General features: G+C 38.2%; 1 protein-coding gene across 3 annotated transcripts in view; it reads left to right on the top strand.

Annotated features, from left to right (window-relative positions):
- LOC150095390 (ER degradation-enhancing alpha-mannosidase-like protein 1) overlaps positions 1 to 17,429 on the top strand; it is a 409,738-nt gene that overhangs the window by 111,435 nt on the left and 280,874 nt on the right. For all 3 annotated transcript variants that reach the window (XM_090410569.1, XM_090410568.1, XM_090410570.1), the window contains exon 5: positions 4,882 to 5,065. In XM_090410569.1, the coding sequence (XP_090266695.1) occupies positions 4,882 to 5,065 (184 nt within the window). The remainder of the gene's footprint in view (positions 1 to 4,881; positions 5,066 to 17,429) is intronic.

Genomic DNA, 17,429 nt, shown 5'->3' on the forward strand with positions numbered 1-17,429 from the left:
TCCACTCATTCACCACCCTCCAGGCAAAAAACCTTGTTCTGACACCTTTGTTAACCACACTCTTCTTTAATTTCCAGAGATGACCTCTTGTTCTTCCATCACTATCACACAGCTGAAACATTTCCCCTGCATCAATCCTATAAAAACCTTTTAGTAATTTGAATGTTTCTATCATATCCCCTCTTCTTTGCCTATCAACCAATCTCTGCAGTCCACAAGCTCTCAATCTATCAATGTAGGGAGTATTTTTTATATCACTCACCAACTTGGTCACTCTTCTCTGAACCCTCTCCACAGCCTCCTGATCTCCAAGGAATCCAGTGACCAGACCTGAGCACAGTAATCCAAATGTGGAAGTATCAATGCTTTATAAAGGGGAATAATAACCTCTTTATCTCTAGATGTCAGTGTGTTCCTCAACAACCAAGTAATCCTATGTGCAATCTTGGACACCTTAGCAATGTGTCCTCTGAACTTCATCTCCCTATCTACCAATACCCCTAAGTCCCTAGCCTCATCAATCTCTTGGAGTACCTTTCCATCGATGTAGTACACAGCTGGTAATCTTTTAATCCCAAAATGCATGACTTTACACTTTTCCACATTGAACTGACATCCATTTTCTTTTGCCCATTTTACCAGCTTATTTAAATCCTCCTGCAAACTTTCAACATCAGCTTGATTTTTTATTGCACTACACAACTTTGCATCATCAGCAAACAACTGAATATCTCCCTTTAAGCCGTTTCCTATATCATTTATATACAAATTAAACAACATTGGCCCAAGCACAGAGCCCTGAGGTACACCACTGGTCACCTGCCTCATTCTGGACTCGGCTCCTCCATACACCACCTTATGGTATCTCTCCCTGAGCCATTCTCCTATCCATATCACCAATTTAATATCCATTCCCATCTGCTCCAATTTGCGTAACAGTGTTCTATGGGGTATCCTGTCAAAAGCCTTAGCAAAATCCAGAAGTACCACTGTGTAGCCAGTTCCTTTGTCCAACTCGGATGTTATTCTATTATGAATAGTTAATAGATTGCTAAGGCAGGATCTACCTTTAACAAAACCATGTTGGCCTCTATAGAGTATCATATCCTGATCCACCCATTCTTGAATTTTGTCTTTAACCAATTTTTCCAATACTTTTACCACTACTCCTGAGATGGTGATTGGTCTGTAATTCAATACCGCAGTTTTAGAGCCACCCTTATGCAAAGGAACCACTTTGCCTAACTTCCACTCCCTAGGGACCATACCAGAGTTCAAACTTAAATTAAATATCCAGGTAAGAGGGGTTGACAATTCATTTGCACATTCACGCAACACCCGAGCTGATATTCCATCTAAGCCTACCGCAGTGTTTGCATTTAAGTTTTGCAATATATTTAATACCTCTGATTCTTTAGCTTCAATTCTCACATTAGGTATTGCTATAGGTATAGAGATATCCTCACTTGGGTGATAGACTTTTGAGAAGTGATCACACAGTAACTCAACTATTACATCTGATTTTGTCACCTCAATACCATCAGCACCCACTAAGGTTATCCTTCCGAAGTCATTCTTCCTCTTACTTGCCACATAGCGGAAGAACTCTTTGGGATTACCCTTGATCTCTTTGGCTAAGGTCTTCTCATAATCTGATTTAGCTTTTCTTACTATGCTGGTAACCTTCCTAGCTTGAGCCTTGTACTGCTCATGGGTGTCCTGATTGCCCTTCTCCTTGTAAATTCTCCATAACATTTTCTTTTTTTGCAGTTCAAGCTTGATACTACTGCTCATCCATCTAATGCCTGCCTTGTTTGACCTCCTGACCATAGGGACACAATCTGATATTGCTTTCCTCAGATACCCGCTGATTTTATCCCAAGCACTGCTAACATCTTTCCCTTGCAATATGTTTTGCCATGGGATGGCTGCAAGCTCACTCCGAAGCTTGTTATAATTGCCTAACCTGTAGTTCCGTACATACCCCTTCTTAATAGAAAAATCCACAGATTTTGCAACCTCCCAAGTCAATACCACATGATCGCTTTCACCAACTGGAGGTAACGAGGACACCTTACTTATGCATATAACCTCTGAACCAATAACCAGGTCCAACACTCTCACACCACGTGTCCCATTAGTTGAACAACCTCTCATTTGTAACCCTCACACCATCTGCATTTAGAAGAGTTATTCTTTTATATTCATTTTTTCTTTTACTTGCAGCATATCGATAGAATTCTTGTGGGTTGTCTTTAGCACGCAGAACTGGTTTCTTTTCATACTCAGACTTTGCTTTGTGTACAACAGTTGACTATTCTAGCCTGCTGCTTATAATTTTCATAATGCACATCATCCTTATTCTCATGGTATTCCTTCCACAACATCCTTTTCTTACAAATCTCTTGCTTAATAAGATTACACATCCATTTGACTCCTATCCTATTTATTCTTCGAACTCTTGGGACACACTCTGATATCTCATAAGTTTTGTTTAAATGCTCCCCATGCACTGTAGATATTCTTACCATCCAGCTACCGATCCCATTCCATGAATTCAGTATACTCCTCAGCTGGTCATAATTTCCTGCTTTGTAGTTTAGAATGTAACCTTTTCTGAATGGAACATTCATAAACTTAGTCACTTCTCAAGTGAGTACCACATGATCACTGTCCCCAACCAGAAGCAAAATAGTGAAGAGGTAGTAGTAAGCTCAATGTTGTGTATACCAGTTGATTGCTTTTAACAAAATAGGCACTCATTAGTTGAACAACCTCAGCAAATAAGTTTTTTTCAACTTATTTGCTGAGGTAAAAGAAGTATTAATTTAATCTTAAAACTGTCTCCCAGATTTTTGGTAAATTGATACAGCTATACTTGAGGTTTGGAGAAGGGTTTTAATGTTGCTGCTGATTCTAAAAATAATCTCTCTGACATATGACTTCTGTGTAGCACTTTTGTTTTCTTTCATTTGATTCTGTGTGAAGAAGTATCCAATGCACATTCTTCTAGTTTCAACTTTCTATAACAATAATGGTGAATAGTGAATGTATTTTTTTTATGTTTTCCAAGGTGGATGTCTACAGTCCTTCCTGTTTTTATAGTATGCAGGGGGTACTTGATATATTCATGGATGTGATAAAGGATAGCGTTTGCCCTTAGGTGAATGAATGAATGAGAGTTGCCAATTTGACATAAGATTTAAATGTGGTATGGAGCTAATATTTTATTAAAAACTTTAGATATCTTTTCGAACATGCCCTGAATGTGTATGGGCATAAACTTTGCTATAGTCATGTGTATTAAGCAATGGATGGGATTTCTGGGGAGCATTTAGTATTTTGTCTATTATTTAGGGATTATAGCCATAATGGCTAAAAAAGTGTAACGCAAGTGAGTGGTTCAGTAGTAAGAACATTATCATTGGAACAGATATCTGTGGTTCTGCAAGTTCATATTTTTAGGATACCATATTGTTGAGATGAATGATGGTGTAATTGTTTGTGTATATATCTGTCTGTATGTGTAGGTTTTCTATAAACAGAAAAAGATAATGAACCATCAGGAAGGTGTGTACTTGCTATATTTAGGAAGGGCAGGCAGTCATTAGCTTCTGGTTCTTAAATAAATCCAGTACAAGTCTGAGGGCTTCACTAACTAAATAGAATAACTTCTGTAATAAATATTTTATGAAAATTATCAGTAAAAAAAAAAAGACTATGAAAATCGGCAGATAAACATTGAAAACATCAACTGTGCTCCAAACGGAAAATCTATAGAAAAAGTAAAACATTTAAACTATTTAAGGACACTTTTTAGTGAAGATGGCATATTAAATATAGAAATAGGCAACAGAGTAAGCAAAACTACTATGATGGGGAGTCAAATAATAAATGTATATGGGATAAGAGAGAAATTAGACAAAATGTTAAACTTACTGCATCTAAAAAAATATTCAAACCAATTTTAACTTATGGATCTGAGAGCTGGGTTACAAATTACAAATAAAACAGGTTGTTCAAAACTTTTACACACAAAACCTATCATATCTCTCCTTAAACTATTTCACTGTCAGGGAACTCATAACTGCTTCTGGCAATTCATTCCACTTTTTCACCACTCTCTCCAAGCAAAAAATCTAGTCTGCACACACTTACTTGTCACACTTATATAACTTCCAGGGGTGACCCCTAGCTCTCACTCTGTCATGTATTGAAAAATTTCTTTGTGTCAATCTTCTAGAACCTTTATAATTTATAATAACTTATATGTTTCTATCATGTTCCCTCTTTTCCACCTATTAATTAAATTTTAGAACCCCCACACCTTCAACTTATTCTCATAGGGATAAGTTGAAGCATTCCACGGACCTGTCACCAGCTTGGTCACTCATCTCTGGATGCTCTCCACTACTTCATGATCCCCAAGAAGCTCAGGTGATCAAATCTGTACACAGTAGTCAAGATGTGGCCATCATAGCCTTATAAAGAGGGATAATAACATCTCTAATTTTACTTGTTACTGTATTTTTTAATGTCCAGCTCTATCCACCATTATTCCTAAGTACCTAGCCTCATCAGATAACAGATTAATTTGGAGGAAAATTTGAAAATCAGTTATGTGAACTTTTCATGTAATTTTATCATAATATCCTGTACACCCTTGAGGATACATATCCAGAATTTGTTGAAAGTACTTAATTCATTGTTTCAAACATGTATTAATGTGTCATTCCTGTATTACCAAAGCATGTTGAATTTTCCTGTTATATTGCATTTTTCATTAAAAATGATAGCCAACCTTCTGAAACATATTAAAATGTGGATTTCCTGTATACTGTGGGTATCTTGCAAATACAAAATGACATTATGTATTTCCAGGTTAACTTGAGGTATGGAGTACCCAAGGACAGTGCTACTCATACTTGTACTGCAGGAGCCGGCTCACTGTTGTTAGAGTTTGGTATGCTTAGTCGACTTTTGGGTGATCCTGTGTATGAAGGGGTAGCAAGACGAGCCGTGAAGTCATTATGGCAACTCCGTGCCAAGAATACTGGTCTTTTAGGTTGGTGCAGTCTTTAGTTTGTTATTATTCTTGTTGTTGTTATTATTATTCAGGCATTCTAATCATGGACGGTTGAGTGTTAAGACGCTGGGGGATTTCTTTCTCAATTTACGCAACACTCTTTTCAGTTTGCATGCTGTGTATAATACCTCTTCTTGAGTTTGTTCACTGTGCTGTGAGAAGAAGATTCTTTGCAAGGAACACTGTTCCAACATCAGATATGTACCAATTCACATGAAAAAAAAAAGACTCAAAAAAATAAGAAAAATCTTATTTACTATAGTTATTCTTGATGGCAATATCTTCATGTTGATTCAGAAAATAATAAAGTGATCACCATTTTTTTTAGAGGTAGGATAAATGAAAGTTGTCTTATAATTAGAAAAATTAGAACTTGATGGTGGACTGAAGTTAGAGACAGGCATTAAAAATAAATAAAATAAAAAATTATACCAGAAGCTCCTATCAATTAAATCAGCAGCTGTCCTGAGGTAATAAAGAGAAAAAAATGTATATGTAAGCTATGTTGTGTGTAAAAAAATTACTAAAGAAACAAAAAAAAAAATATTGGGAAGATTTTGAAGAATATAGAAGTAAATATGATCAAAATGTTCTGGAGGCTTTTGAAGCTTGGAAATGAAGAGTAGAAGGTATCAGAAAGGATAAAGGTTAACTGAAACTAAATTAGTTTTTGTTGCACAAACTGAATAAGAAATTGGCAGTAGGGACTGATGAGATATCAGCACAGATGCAGAATGTGTCTAAACTGGCTATTCCTTTGACCAGTAATCCCATTTCACAAAGGTGGTACAAAGAATGATGTATCCAACTATCGACCTATTGGAAAAGTTGGTTAGGACTCAGATACAGAAATGGGTTGACAGAGAATCTATACTTTGGAATGAACAGAATGGGTTTATTAAGGGAAGGTCATGTTTGAGCAGCTGCTCACATTCTATAATGTTGCTGTTGAGTTAGACAAAGGGAATGGATACACCATGATTCTTTTGGATTTGGTAAGGCTTTTGACAGAATACTGCATGGAACTGTTCCATAAATTGAAGAATATGGGATTGAATTATCAAATATTGTCTTTGGATAAGATGGCCCGATAGATATCAAAAAGTGGTATATGGGGGATGTGAATTTGCAAGAGATTTAAGGTAACCAGTGATAAACCACAAGAATCAGTCCTTGGTCCATTGTTAATCGATTCTTACATTAAAATCATTGGGAAGAATTTAACTGGAAACAAACAGCTATTTTCTGCAAAGATAACAGGGTAACCTGGAATGCAGCCGATATGCGGTAATGTGCAGAATGATTTGAATAGACTGGACTGGCGGGCATGTGTAAAGGCAGTAAGTTCAATGTTAATAAATGTAAAGTTATGCACTTTGATGTGATGAGATAACCAATGTCATATTATATTGGTGGGATTATGATAGAACATACTGATCAGGATAGGTATCTTAGAGTGTTGATACAGTGGAGAGCGTACGAAGGAGAGTGTTAAAAATAATATCAGGATTGTGGAATTATGAAGACAGATTGAGAATTTGTAGACTGTGGGTACTATCAAACAGGAGAAAAAAGGGGTGATATGATTGGTACTTAGACTTCTGAAAGGGTCATACAGGATATCAGTAGATGGAATTTTTCTTTCTATAGAGGGTGGGGAAAGGACAAGAGAGCATCCTTGGAAGTTGAGAATGAATGCTATCACGAAAGAGATGAGAGCTAGATTTTTCTTTCCGAGAGTGGTGCATGATTGGGATGGGTTGCTATTGGATGTTGTGTGAATGAATTGAAAACAGGTATGGCAGCTGGTATGGATAGTATGTGGCCTCCCTCAGTGAGTCTTTGACTCTGGAGGGCTCTCTCTTAGAAATAATAATAAATCTGAATGTATGGATTAAGTACTGCATTGATGGGATACTAGTAGAAATCATTCAGGAGGAATGCAATCCTGAGTACTTTAGGTTTGGAAAAAACCATCAGAAACATGAAATATGAAACATTTGGAGTTGATATTTGATCCAGAAATGCTCAAATATGAAGATAGTTTTAGTGGCTACACTGCATATGCAGTGTAGCCACTTTAATCAGAAGGATTAAAAGATTGAATTCCAGATGATTGGAGTAGAGCTATTATGGTACCGCTCTATAAAACTGAAAAGAAAATTGTGAGAATTAGAGGAATTTCCCTACTGGGTGTGCATGTATTTTAGGTAGGATTTGTGTAAGAATGCTTGAGAAGAGACTAAGAAAAAAAAAATTGTAGTAAAGAAATTTGGAGAACAGCAAGTTGGCAGGCCAACTTGCTGACTTTAATACTAATGGGAATATAAATCTCAGTTTTATAAATCTGGAAAAATATTAAAAGGTGCAGAGAAAAAAAGCTGTTCAAAACTATCATATATTCAAAACTGTTAAAAAAAATATATAATTATATGGTATAAATGGGATATTATATATCCCATACTTCAGCAATTAAAATTGAAGGAGCGATGGGAAAATCAGACAGAGCCTCCATACCTTAATCAATTTCAGCATACCCTTGGGTTGAAAATATGTAGGTTCAACCCCGTTTAAGATGTGAAGAACTTTTATCAGAGCTTTTTAGTTGGTGAGTTAATCAGTCTCATATAGTGATGGCAGAATTTTTCTTTCCAGAAACTTCAGTTTTTCATCCCATAACCAGCAAACCAACCCTGAGAACACATATTTACACACAAGAATATATATATTTAGCTATAAGGCTTATAACTACCTTACCCTAAAATTATGTTTCTGAAAGATATGATACTTGGCAAGTCATGAGTCTTGACTCCAGGAGGTGTTCATGTAATAATAATAATAATCAGCCTTAAGTTAAAGGCCTGTGTACCATGGATTATTATTTATTATTATGAAAAGATAGTTTCATGTAAAATCAGGCGTGATTTTGCATTGAACCATCTTTAGATGATGAACTCAAGATAGTGCATGCTATTTCCACTGTCACTTATTATTTATCAGTTGAATAATTAACAAATATGATATGAAAATCAACAAAAATACAAACTATGAAAATAGCAGGAACATGGAAAGTATCAGCTGGATACTCACTGCAAAACCTAAAGAACAAGTAAAATATATGAGCTATTTAGGCACATCAAGTAACAGTAATCAAGAGTGACAATATTCAAATAAATCTTAACTCACAGGTTTGAGATTTGGATTAGAAATAAAGACAGTTCTACAGAGACTAGAGACCACAGATATAAGAGTTCTAAGAAAAGATATTATAAAGGAAAACAACATTATTAGCATTCCAGAATGTGTGAGTAGAATTAATCAAGGTGGTGTGGTGGGGTTAATGGGAGAGGAAAGATTTATAAAACTGGTGTTTGTTTTCAGGAAAAACAAGATTTATATAGATTGATGTAATTAGTTAAAGAATACCAAAATACTCCTGAATAAACTACTCTCTGATATCTCTCCATCAACCATCCTCTTATCTACTTCATCAACTTTATATCAATCCCATGTGCTGCATTTTACTGATTAGAATTCCATGTGGTATCCTGTCAAAAGCTTTGCAAAATCCAGCATTATCACTGTAAACCTTTACCCAAATCAGCTATTACTGTATTATGAAATTTGAACAAGTCACCAAGGCATGATTTATCCTTCACAAAACCATCCTTCACAAAACCTGACTGTGACTCCTAATATGCTGATCGATCAGTAAAGGAGACTCCAAGACTAATCAGTCTTGGAGCCTCATTTATGCAGTGAAACTATTTTCCCCCCTCTTTCTAATCCTGTGGGACTAACCCATAGCCAAGATTTAGATTAAACAATGTGGTCAAATGCACTGCCAATTCCCTAGCACTGTCTCGTAAAACTTGAGCTGCTATACCATCTAGTCTCATAGTTGTATTCACAACAAGGTTCTGTAATATGTCATATGAGCCTTTGCCTCTCTAGTTATTACTGCAATGTCTCCACCCGAATGATATACTCTTGCAAATTGTTCACTTAGTAATTCTACTATTTTGCCTGATTCGGTTACCTCCCTACTATCGGCATTCATTAAAATCATTCTGCCATGAACATTCTACCTTTTACTTGCAACATACCAAAATAACACTTTGGGATTATCTTTGGCCTGCACTGCTAATTTCCTTTCATACTCTGCTTTTGCCTTTCTGGCCTATGTTTTGTACTGCTCATGTGCCTGCTGGTCACTTTCTCCTTGAATTCTCTCCACAAATTTTTCTTGTTTTGTAGCTCCAGCTTAACAATGGTATTCATCCATTTAATTCTCACTTGATTTATTTTCCTGACTCTAAGTATGCAGTCTGCTATTACTTCCCATGCACTATCAGCACTCAGTCCTTGCAGTTTCACATGCCATGGTACTGATCCAAGCAATCTCCTAAGCTTGTCATACTTACCACGAGCCTTGTAATTCTACATATCTCCCCTCTTAACTGAAAATTTCACACATTTAGCCACCTCCAAGGTCAGCACTAATTGATCACTCTCATCAGTTTGTGGCAGTGTGGTCATATTGGTTATAGACAAATTCTCTGTTGTACCATCATTTTGTATATTGGTTTAAGCCAAGAGGCTTAAAAAGGCCTGGACAGAGGGGCAAATTCCTGATGATTGGAGTAGAGCTCTCATAGTACCCATATATAAAAAGGGAAATAAAACTGAATGTGAGAATTACAGAGGTATTTCCCTTCTGAGTGTTCCGGGCAAGATTTATGCAAGTATACTTGAAAAAACGGTTGAGAAGAATTGTGGAAGAAAAGTTTGGTGAAGAAAAAGCTGGATTCAGGCCAAATAGAGGCTGTCAGGATCAGATCTTCACTTTATGATAAATAGTTGAGAAAGCATGGGTATATAACAAAGATCTGTATTTAAGTTTTGTCGATCTAGAAAAGGCATATATGACAAGGTGCCAAGAGAGAAGCTGCTATTCAATACTCTACAGTTATATGGTGTCAATGGGGCATTATATCAAGCAATACTTAGTGTTTATTTGAGTTGTAAGTCAACAGTTAGAATTGAAGGAAGTATAGGAAGACAGTTTAATGTTAAATTTGGTGTGAGACAAAGATGTACATTATCCCCTCTGTTATTATTAATTATCTATATGGATCACATTATGAAGGAAAGTGGTATTAAAAATGATATCAGAATTGGAGATGTTAATGTCAGCTCTTTGCTTTATGCAGACGATATTATACTTCTAAATAAATCCGCTACAAGTTTGCAAGATTCTTTGACTAAATTGAATAACTGTTGTAATAGATATGGTATGAAGGTTAGCAATAAAAAGACAAAGACAATGAAAATAGGTAGAATCATTGAAAATGTCAACTGCGTTGTGAACGGAGAACCTGTGGAACAAGTAAAACATTTCAGCTACTTAGGCACGATTTTTAGTGAAGATGGTAAATTAAATATGGAAATAGATAACAGAATCATCAAAGCTGGTATGGTAGGCAGTCAATTGAATAAATTCATATGGAATAAGAGAGAAATTAGTCGGAACACTAAATTAGCTGTATACAAGACAGTGTTCAAACCAGTTTTAACTTATGGATTTGAGAGCTGGGTCAGAAGTAAAACACTTGACCAAAGACTAGAGACTGCAGATATGAGAGTCCTGAGAAAGATTAGAGGCGTGAACAAATGGCATCAATGATAATATCATATAAAAAATGAGGATATTAAGAAAGAACTTGACGTTATCAGCATCCTGGAATGCGTTAGCAGAGCTAATCTCAGGTGGTATGGTCACTTAAACAGAATGGGCGAGGAAAGATTAGCAAAACAAGTGTTCTCTGCCAGGTTGGCAGGAAAACCCAGAGGAAGACCAAGATATAGGTGGATTGATACAGTACAAAGTGCCTTAGACAATTAGAAATATAAGATCTAATAATGTTGGAGTCTTGACAAGTAACAGACTGATTTGGAGAAAAATTGTAGATAGGAAGTTAGTAATGATGTAGTAATAGTACTACATGAAATTTTTCATGTAGTACTATAATATCCTGTATACTCCTTATGGTACCTGTCAGGAATTTGATGATGGTGACAAATTCTCTGATGCAGTTACTAAATCTTGCACTCTCAAACCCCTAGTACATTCTATCCCATGCTGCCTCGGGTAATTATTCCATAATAACTGCATAAATTCCATTTCCTTCCTCTCATTGTTTTGCTACATTTTTTCAGTTTGATACAGGTGTTTTTCAGTAGTGTTGTTGGAGTTTTTTTTTTTTGTTTATATTGTGTTTTGCTGCTGGTTTATTCTTACCGAGAGGGCGAGGTCAGAGTCAGATGTGTTCAGAGGTAGCAGCAAAGAAAAAGATAAATTTCATTATTTTTATTAGAGTTTTTTTTTACTTTAAATTACACAAAGTAGATTCTGTGGGTAATTTGCAGTTGGGGAAATTGTACTTAAAAACATAAAATTTTTAGTATAGTATAGTAGTTCTTGGTGCACTATTTGAATGATGGCAGCAGCCGTAGATCAGTTTACCAATAGCTTGTCATCACTGAGTCCTCCTAAGGACTATATTTTGCATAATGTACTAAGGAATTTTGTGGTATGCAGTGCTTGTGGCATGTATGTATCCTCTCAGTTGAATATGTGGCAGGTATATGCAGAAAATGTAGGAAGTGGGAAGAACTTTGTGAGTTGGAAATTAATATAACAGACAGAGCAGCATTACATCAGAGGTGGAAGAATATTGACCTAGAGAGACAAGTAGCATGATAGAGAGTGAAGATAATGAGTAGAATGTAAATGAAAAAATAAAAGTGGGAAGTGTGGTAAGTTTGAATCATTGTAAAGTTTTTTGGAGATGGGAGGATGAATGGCAACAGTGGTGGTTGCACAGAGAGATAGATGCACTGAGAGAGGAGGTGGAATGTCTCGGAAATGAGTTGAGAAGCATGAAAGAAGAGATTAAGCAACTGGAAATGATGAATGCAAAGCAAATCAGAGTAGGAGTGAGAGAGAGTTATGGGAATGATAGAAGAGGAGAGAATAGAAACAGTAGAAGAGAGGGAATGAGAAAAATTTGAGGGAGTGCTGGAACCAGGGATGGATAGATGCCAGGACAACAGGTAAGTAGAGGAACAAAGAAAGTGTTAGAGGAGAGAGAGAGAGAGAGAGAGGGATGCAGCTGAGCAAGGAAAGAACAGAGTGGTGAGAGGTGTGATGTATGGAAACTTGATGATCCGTGGTGTGCCAGATAGAATGCCCCTGAGGAGTGTTTGCCTGGAGGAATGATAGCAAGTGTGGCTATGGCAATTAAGTCGAATGAAAAGGGTGGATGAGATGATTGTGATGGTGGATATGAATGACTTGAAAGTGTGAATCAGGTGGCAAGAGATCTGAGGTTCATGCTTGAGGGTGTCTGAAGAAGACTCAGAGAGGGAAGATAGTATGTGGATTGCCCAGGTATGATAATGCAGAGCTGATATGAGTATGATAGCCAGAATATGTCAAAAGAGAGGCTTGGAATACATGGATGCTTGGAGGGCATTTGAGGACAGAATGCAAGAGATAGATTGCATTTGAATGAGGAAGGTAGGCATCTGGAGAGAGAGAGAATGCTGTTCTCTGAATGAGTCATGTCGATGCTGGGAAACTAGAATTATCAGGGCGGATGGTAACAGAGATGCTACCATATTCCTCATGTGGGAATAGATGCTTGGAAGAAGGGGGAATACATCGTGTAACGCTCAATCCACTGGAGTCTGGAGGGGATAATGAATAAGCATAGAAACAGTGACATTTTTATTCTTTATACTAATGCCAGGAGTATCTGGAATAAAGGAGATGAATTGGTGGTGCTGATAGCATCACCCTGTCTAAAGATTATTAGGATCTCTGAGATGTGGTTAACAGAAGATGATATACTCACAGGAATAGAAGTGGCAGAGTATAGCATTTTTCGATAGAATAGGAAGGAAAAATGTGGTTGTGAAGTACTGCTTATAATAAATGATGACTTATGTCCTCTCAGAGTGGAGGATTTGGAGGAGCACTGGCACTAATGGTTTTGAAAGTATATGGTGTGAGGTAGATGTGGGCAGGATAGGATATTTAGTGGGGTGTTGCGTCAAGCCAAAGAGCATAGATGGTGAAGAGCAGAAGATGTTTAGGCAGTTGAGCTTGGCAAGTGCAAGAAGAATAATGATTGTGGGAGATTTTAACTACAGCAGTATAAATTGGGAAGAGGAAACTGCATGTAGTAATAAGGGAATGGAATTCCTAGAATTCTTGAGGGACAAATGGCTTAGGCAACATGTAGTAGAAGGAACACGACATTCAAGAGTTTTGGATTTGGTCATAGCATCAGAAGAATGGAAGGTGATTATAATAATCTTAGATATCAACTTGGGGAGAGGAATTGGAAGAGCGTGATATCATTATTGCATGGGAAATTGAGAAGGAATGTTTATTTGCAGCAATAGCAAGTTGTATACCACAAGTGAAGAAGAGAACACAATTTGGTGTAAAGCGGATGACAAACAATATCAAACAGGAACTGCAGTTAAAAAAAGAGATTATGGAAGAGATATAAGGAGAGGGACGGAGATCAGATGCATGAAGAATATAAGACTCAGGCTAGGAGAGTGACTAGTATGGTAAGGAAGGCAAAACTAGAGTATGAGAATAGATTGGCCTTGTGATCCAAAGAAAATCCTAAGGAATGTTTTAGTTATATGGCCAATAGGAGGAGAAATGATTGTGGTGACTGATGCAAAGAACATAGTGGAGTTGTTTCATGAACACTTTATTGGGGTATTTCATCCTGGAAGTAGTTTTAATACTAGAGGAATAGGGCAGGTTCGAGATTTAGAAGTGTAAGAGGAGAGTATCTTTCAAATACTGAGTACTCTGGATGTCAATAAAGCAATGGGACTGGATGGAATTTTGCCACGGATTTTGAGAGAATATGCTAAAGAACTTCCTTTGGAGAAAGATTAGACTCATCTTATGCAAATGCAAACAAAGTATTCTGGCAGCCCATCCACTGCCTTCGAGGGAGGAAATCGTGCACAGCAAGGGCAATTAAGGCCTCTGATGGTGCACTTTTAACAACCGAGAAGGATACCCCCCACAGATGGAGGGAATACTTTGAGAGCCTTCTTAACTCAGGTGGCCCAGCAATTGTGGACATCCAAGAGGTGCAGATCGGGGCAATGACTAGTCTCACAGCAGAAGAGGTCCATTTAGCAATAAAATCACTAAAATCGGGCAAGGCTGCTGGCGATGATGAAATTCGGCCTGAAATGCTAAAAGCCTTAAATCGAGACGGTGTTCTCTGGCTGACTCGAGTGTGTCAGGCTGCTTGGATATCTGGGCGAGCACCAAAGCAATGGCAGACAGGCATAATAATACCAGTCTTTAAGAAGGGAGACCAGAAGGATTGCAGTAACTATCGTGGCATCTCTCTGCTCAGCCTGCCTGGGAAAGTGTATGCTAAGTGCTTGAAAAGACGGTGCAAGAGCATAGTTGAGTCAAAGTTCCAGGAAGAACAATGTGGCTTTCGTCCTGGTAGAAGCACAACTGACCAAATCTTCACTTTAAGGCAAGTCTTTGAGAAATCTTGGGAATATGCCAAGAATATCTACACATGTTTTGTGGACTTGGAGAAGGCATATGACCGGGTTCCTCGGGATAAGCTTTGGCAAGTAGTACAGGAGTATGGAGTGGATGGTCAACTATTAGCTGCCATCAAGTCCCTGTATGAATGCCCAGAGTTTTGTGTCAGGGTAAACAGCACAAAGTCTGAACCTTTCACAGTCTCTGTTGGCCTCCGTCAAGGGTGTGTTCTGTCACCCCTCCTTTTCATAATATTTATGGACTGGATTGATAGGCACAGCCGTGGCAGTGAGTGTGTCAGAATTGGAAAATGTAGCATTGGACGTCTGCTTTTTGCAGATGATAATTCTGCTTAGCTCTTCCACAGATGACCTCCAGTGGACCCTGGATAGGTTTGTAGCTGTTTGTGCAGATGCCGGAATGAAGATCAGTGTGGCCAAAACTGAAACATTTGTTGTCTCAAGACAACCATCCCAGTGCACTCTAAATGTAAGTGGAGTCCCAATGAGGCAGGTGGAGAAGTTTAAATACCTTGGGTCCATATTCCCAAATGACAGAAAATGGGACGTAGAACTAGATACTCCAATTGGCTTAGCAAGCTCAATATTGCGGGAGCTTGGCCGTTCGGTAGTATTGAAGCGGGAGTTAAGCCAGAAGGCAAAGCTGGCTGTATTCAATACAGCCTATGTCCCCATCCTCACCTATGGTCATGAGAGTTGGGTAATGACCGAAAGAATGCGGACACGAATCCAAGTGGCTGAAATGAGGTTCCTTCGAGGGGTTGTAGGGCTGACAAAACTCGACAGAATCAGAAGCTTTGCAATTCGGAAAACCCTCAATACTCAACCGCTGCTTCTCCGTGTTGAGAGATCACAGTTACGTTGGTACGGGCACCTGGTCAGAATGCCACAAGAGAGGCTCCCTCAGCAGGCCCTCTTTGCCAAGCCAGAGGGGTGGGAGGCCACGTGGAAGGCCAAGGACTCACTGGATAGATTATATCCAAAACCTTGGGTGGACACGTTTGGGAATCCCACCAGAACACCTGAGCTTGGTGGCAGAGGATCGTGACCATTGGAAGTTCCTCTTGCAGCTGTTGCCCCCACAACCCAATTAGGAAGAGTGGGCCTTGAAGATGTATGTATGTATGTATGCTAAAGAACTGATAGCTCTGTTGACCTACCTTTTCCTGGCCAAGAGCAGGTACCCAAGAAGTGGAAGGACAGTAAGATAGTTCCATTGCATAAGGGTGGTAGCAGACTGGAAGTGTCAAATTATAGATTAGTTTGTGTTTCATTAGTAGCTAGGATGTTGAAGAAATTAGTGAGGGACCATATGCAGCATTGGAGACAGATTACGGTAATGTTATTGTGAGAGTCAACATGGATTTGTTAAGGGGTGCTCTTGCTTTAGTAATATGATTGCCTTTTATAATAAAGTGACAAGAGTGGTTGATGAGGGGAAAACATTCTGCCATTTTTTTTTTGAATTTTACGAAGGCATTTGATAGGGTACCCCGTGATAAGCTGATATTTAAGTTGCAGCACATGAGTTTAGATGTCGGGTTAGTGAACTGGATTCAGGATTGGCTATCTGATGGGTAGTATCAGATAATTGTGTATGGGGAAGCAATGTCAAGGAGGCAGAAGGTTACAAGTGGGGGTCCCACAGGGCTCAGTACTGAGACCTGTATTGTTTAACCATTACATCAATCACATTATCAGTGGATTGTGGGGGGGGGTATTCAGTTGTTTGCAAATGATGTGAAGTTGGGAAGGATAATTAGTAATAGTGCAGATCTGGCAGCCCTGCAAGAGGATTTGGATAAACTAGACAGATGGGCAAATGAATATGTATGTCAGTATAATGCTGCTAAACGTCTTGATGGGAGGCTGCATACTGCATGTTCGAGGAACTGTACTAGAGGAAGTAGGGAGGCATGGGATCTGTATGGCCAATAGGAGGTGAATGATTGTGGAGGAATGACATTGTTGGATAAAAATGGGTATAGAGTGACTGGGGGATTATGATAGAAAAACCTGAATTCAGGGAACGTATTGCAAAGGTGGTGAAGATAACCCAGAGATTGCTGCAATACTGAGAAGGACGTTGACTTACAATAATAAAAGAGTTGTCATTCCATTGTATTGTATAAAGCCCTGATCACACTTGGACTATTGTTATCAAATTTGGTCTCCAGAATTTGAAGGGAATAAATTAACTGTGGAAAGGGTGCATTGGTAGATAACAAAGACTTGTACAATGTTAGCTATGAAGACATCTGAGGGAATGTGAACTGCACATTTTGGTAGATAGGAGGAGAGGTGTATGATTAAGACTTTTAAACTGTTGAACTGTTTTAAACTGTTACAGGGTTGACGCTGGGGAGTTCTTTTGATTGGTGGAAGGGACAAGGGACTATCCTTGGAAGTTACGAAAGAAAGCTGTGAGCAAGAGGGTAAAGAGTGATTTTTTTGTATGGAGGGTGGTTGAATTGGAATGCCTTGCCTGATAGAGTGGTGAGAGCACGAACTGTCAATGAGTGACAATTTGAATGAGTTCAAAGAGTGATATGATAGACTTTGTGTTTTCTAGGATGGATGTCCCACGATGAGTCTTTTGACTCCACGGAGTCCTGAATCATCATAATAATAATGTGTTCTCTCCTCCTTCTAATCTATGTTCCCATAGTTGAAGTTTCCCATAATAATTTTCTGTCCTTCACTCAGTAAGCTTAAT

Source organism: Typopeltis vanoorti, chromosome 20 (assembly GCF_054136105.1).
Source record: "Typopeltis vanoorti isolate ZY-2024b chromosome 20, IOZ_Tvanoo_1.0, whole genome shotgun sequence".
Lineage (NCBI taxonomy): Eukaryota > Metazoa > Arthropoda > Arachnida > Uropygi > Thelyphonidae > Typopeltis > Typopeltis vanoorti.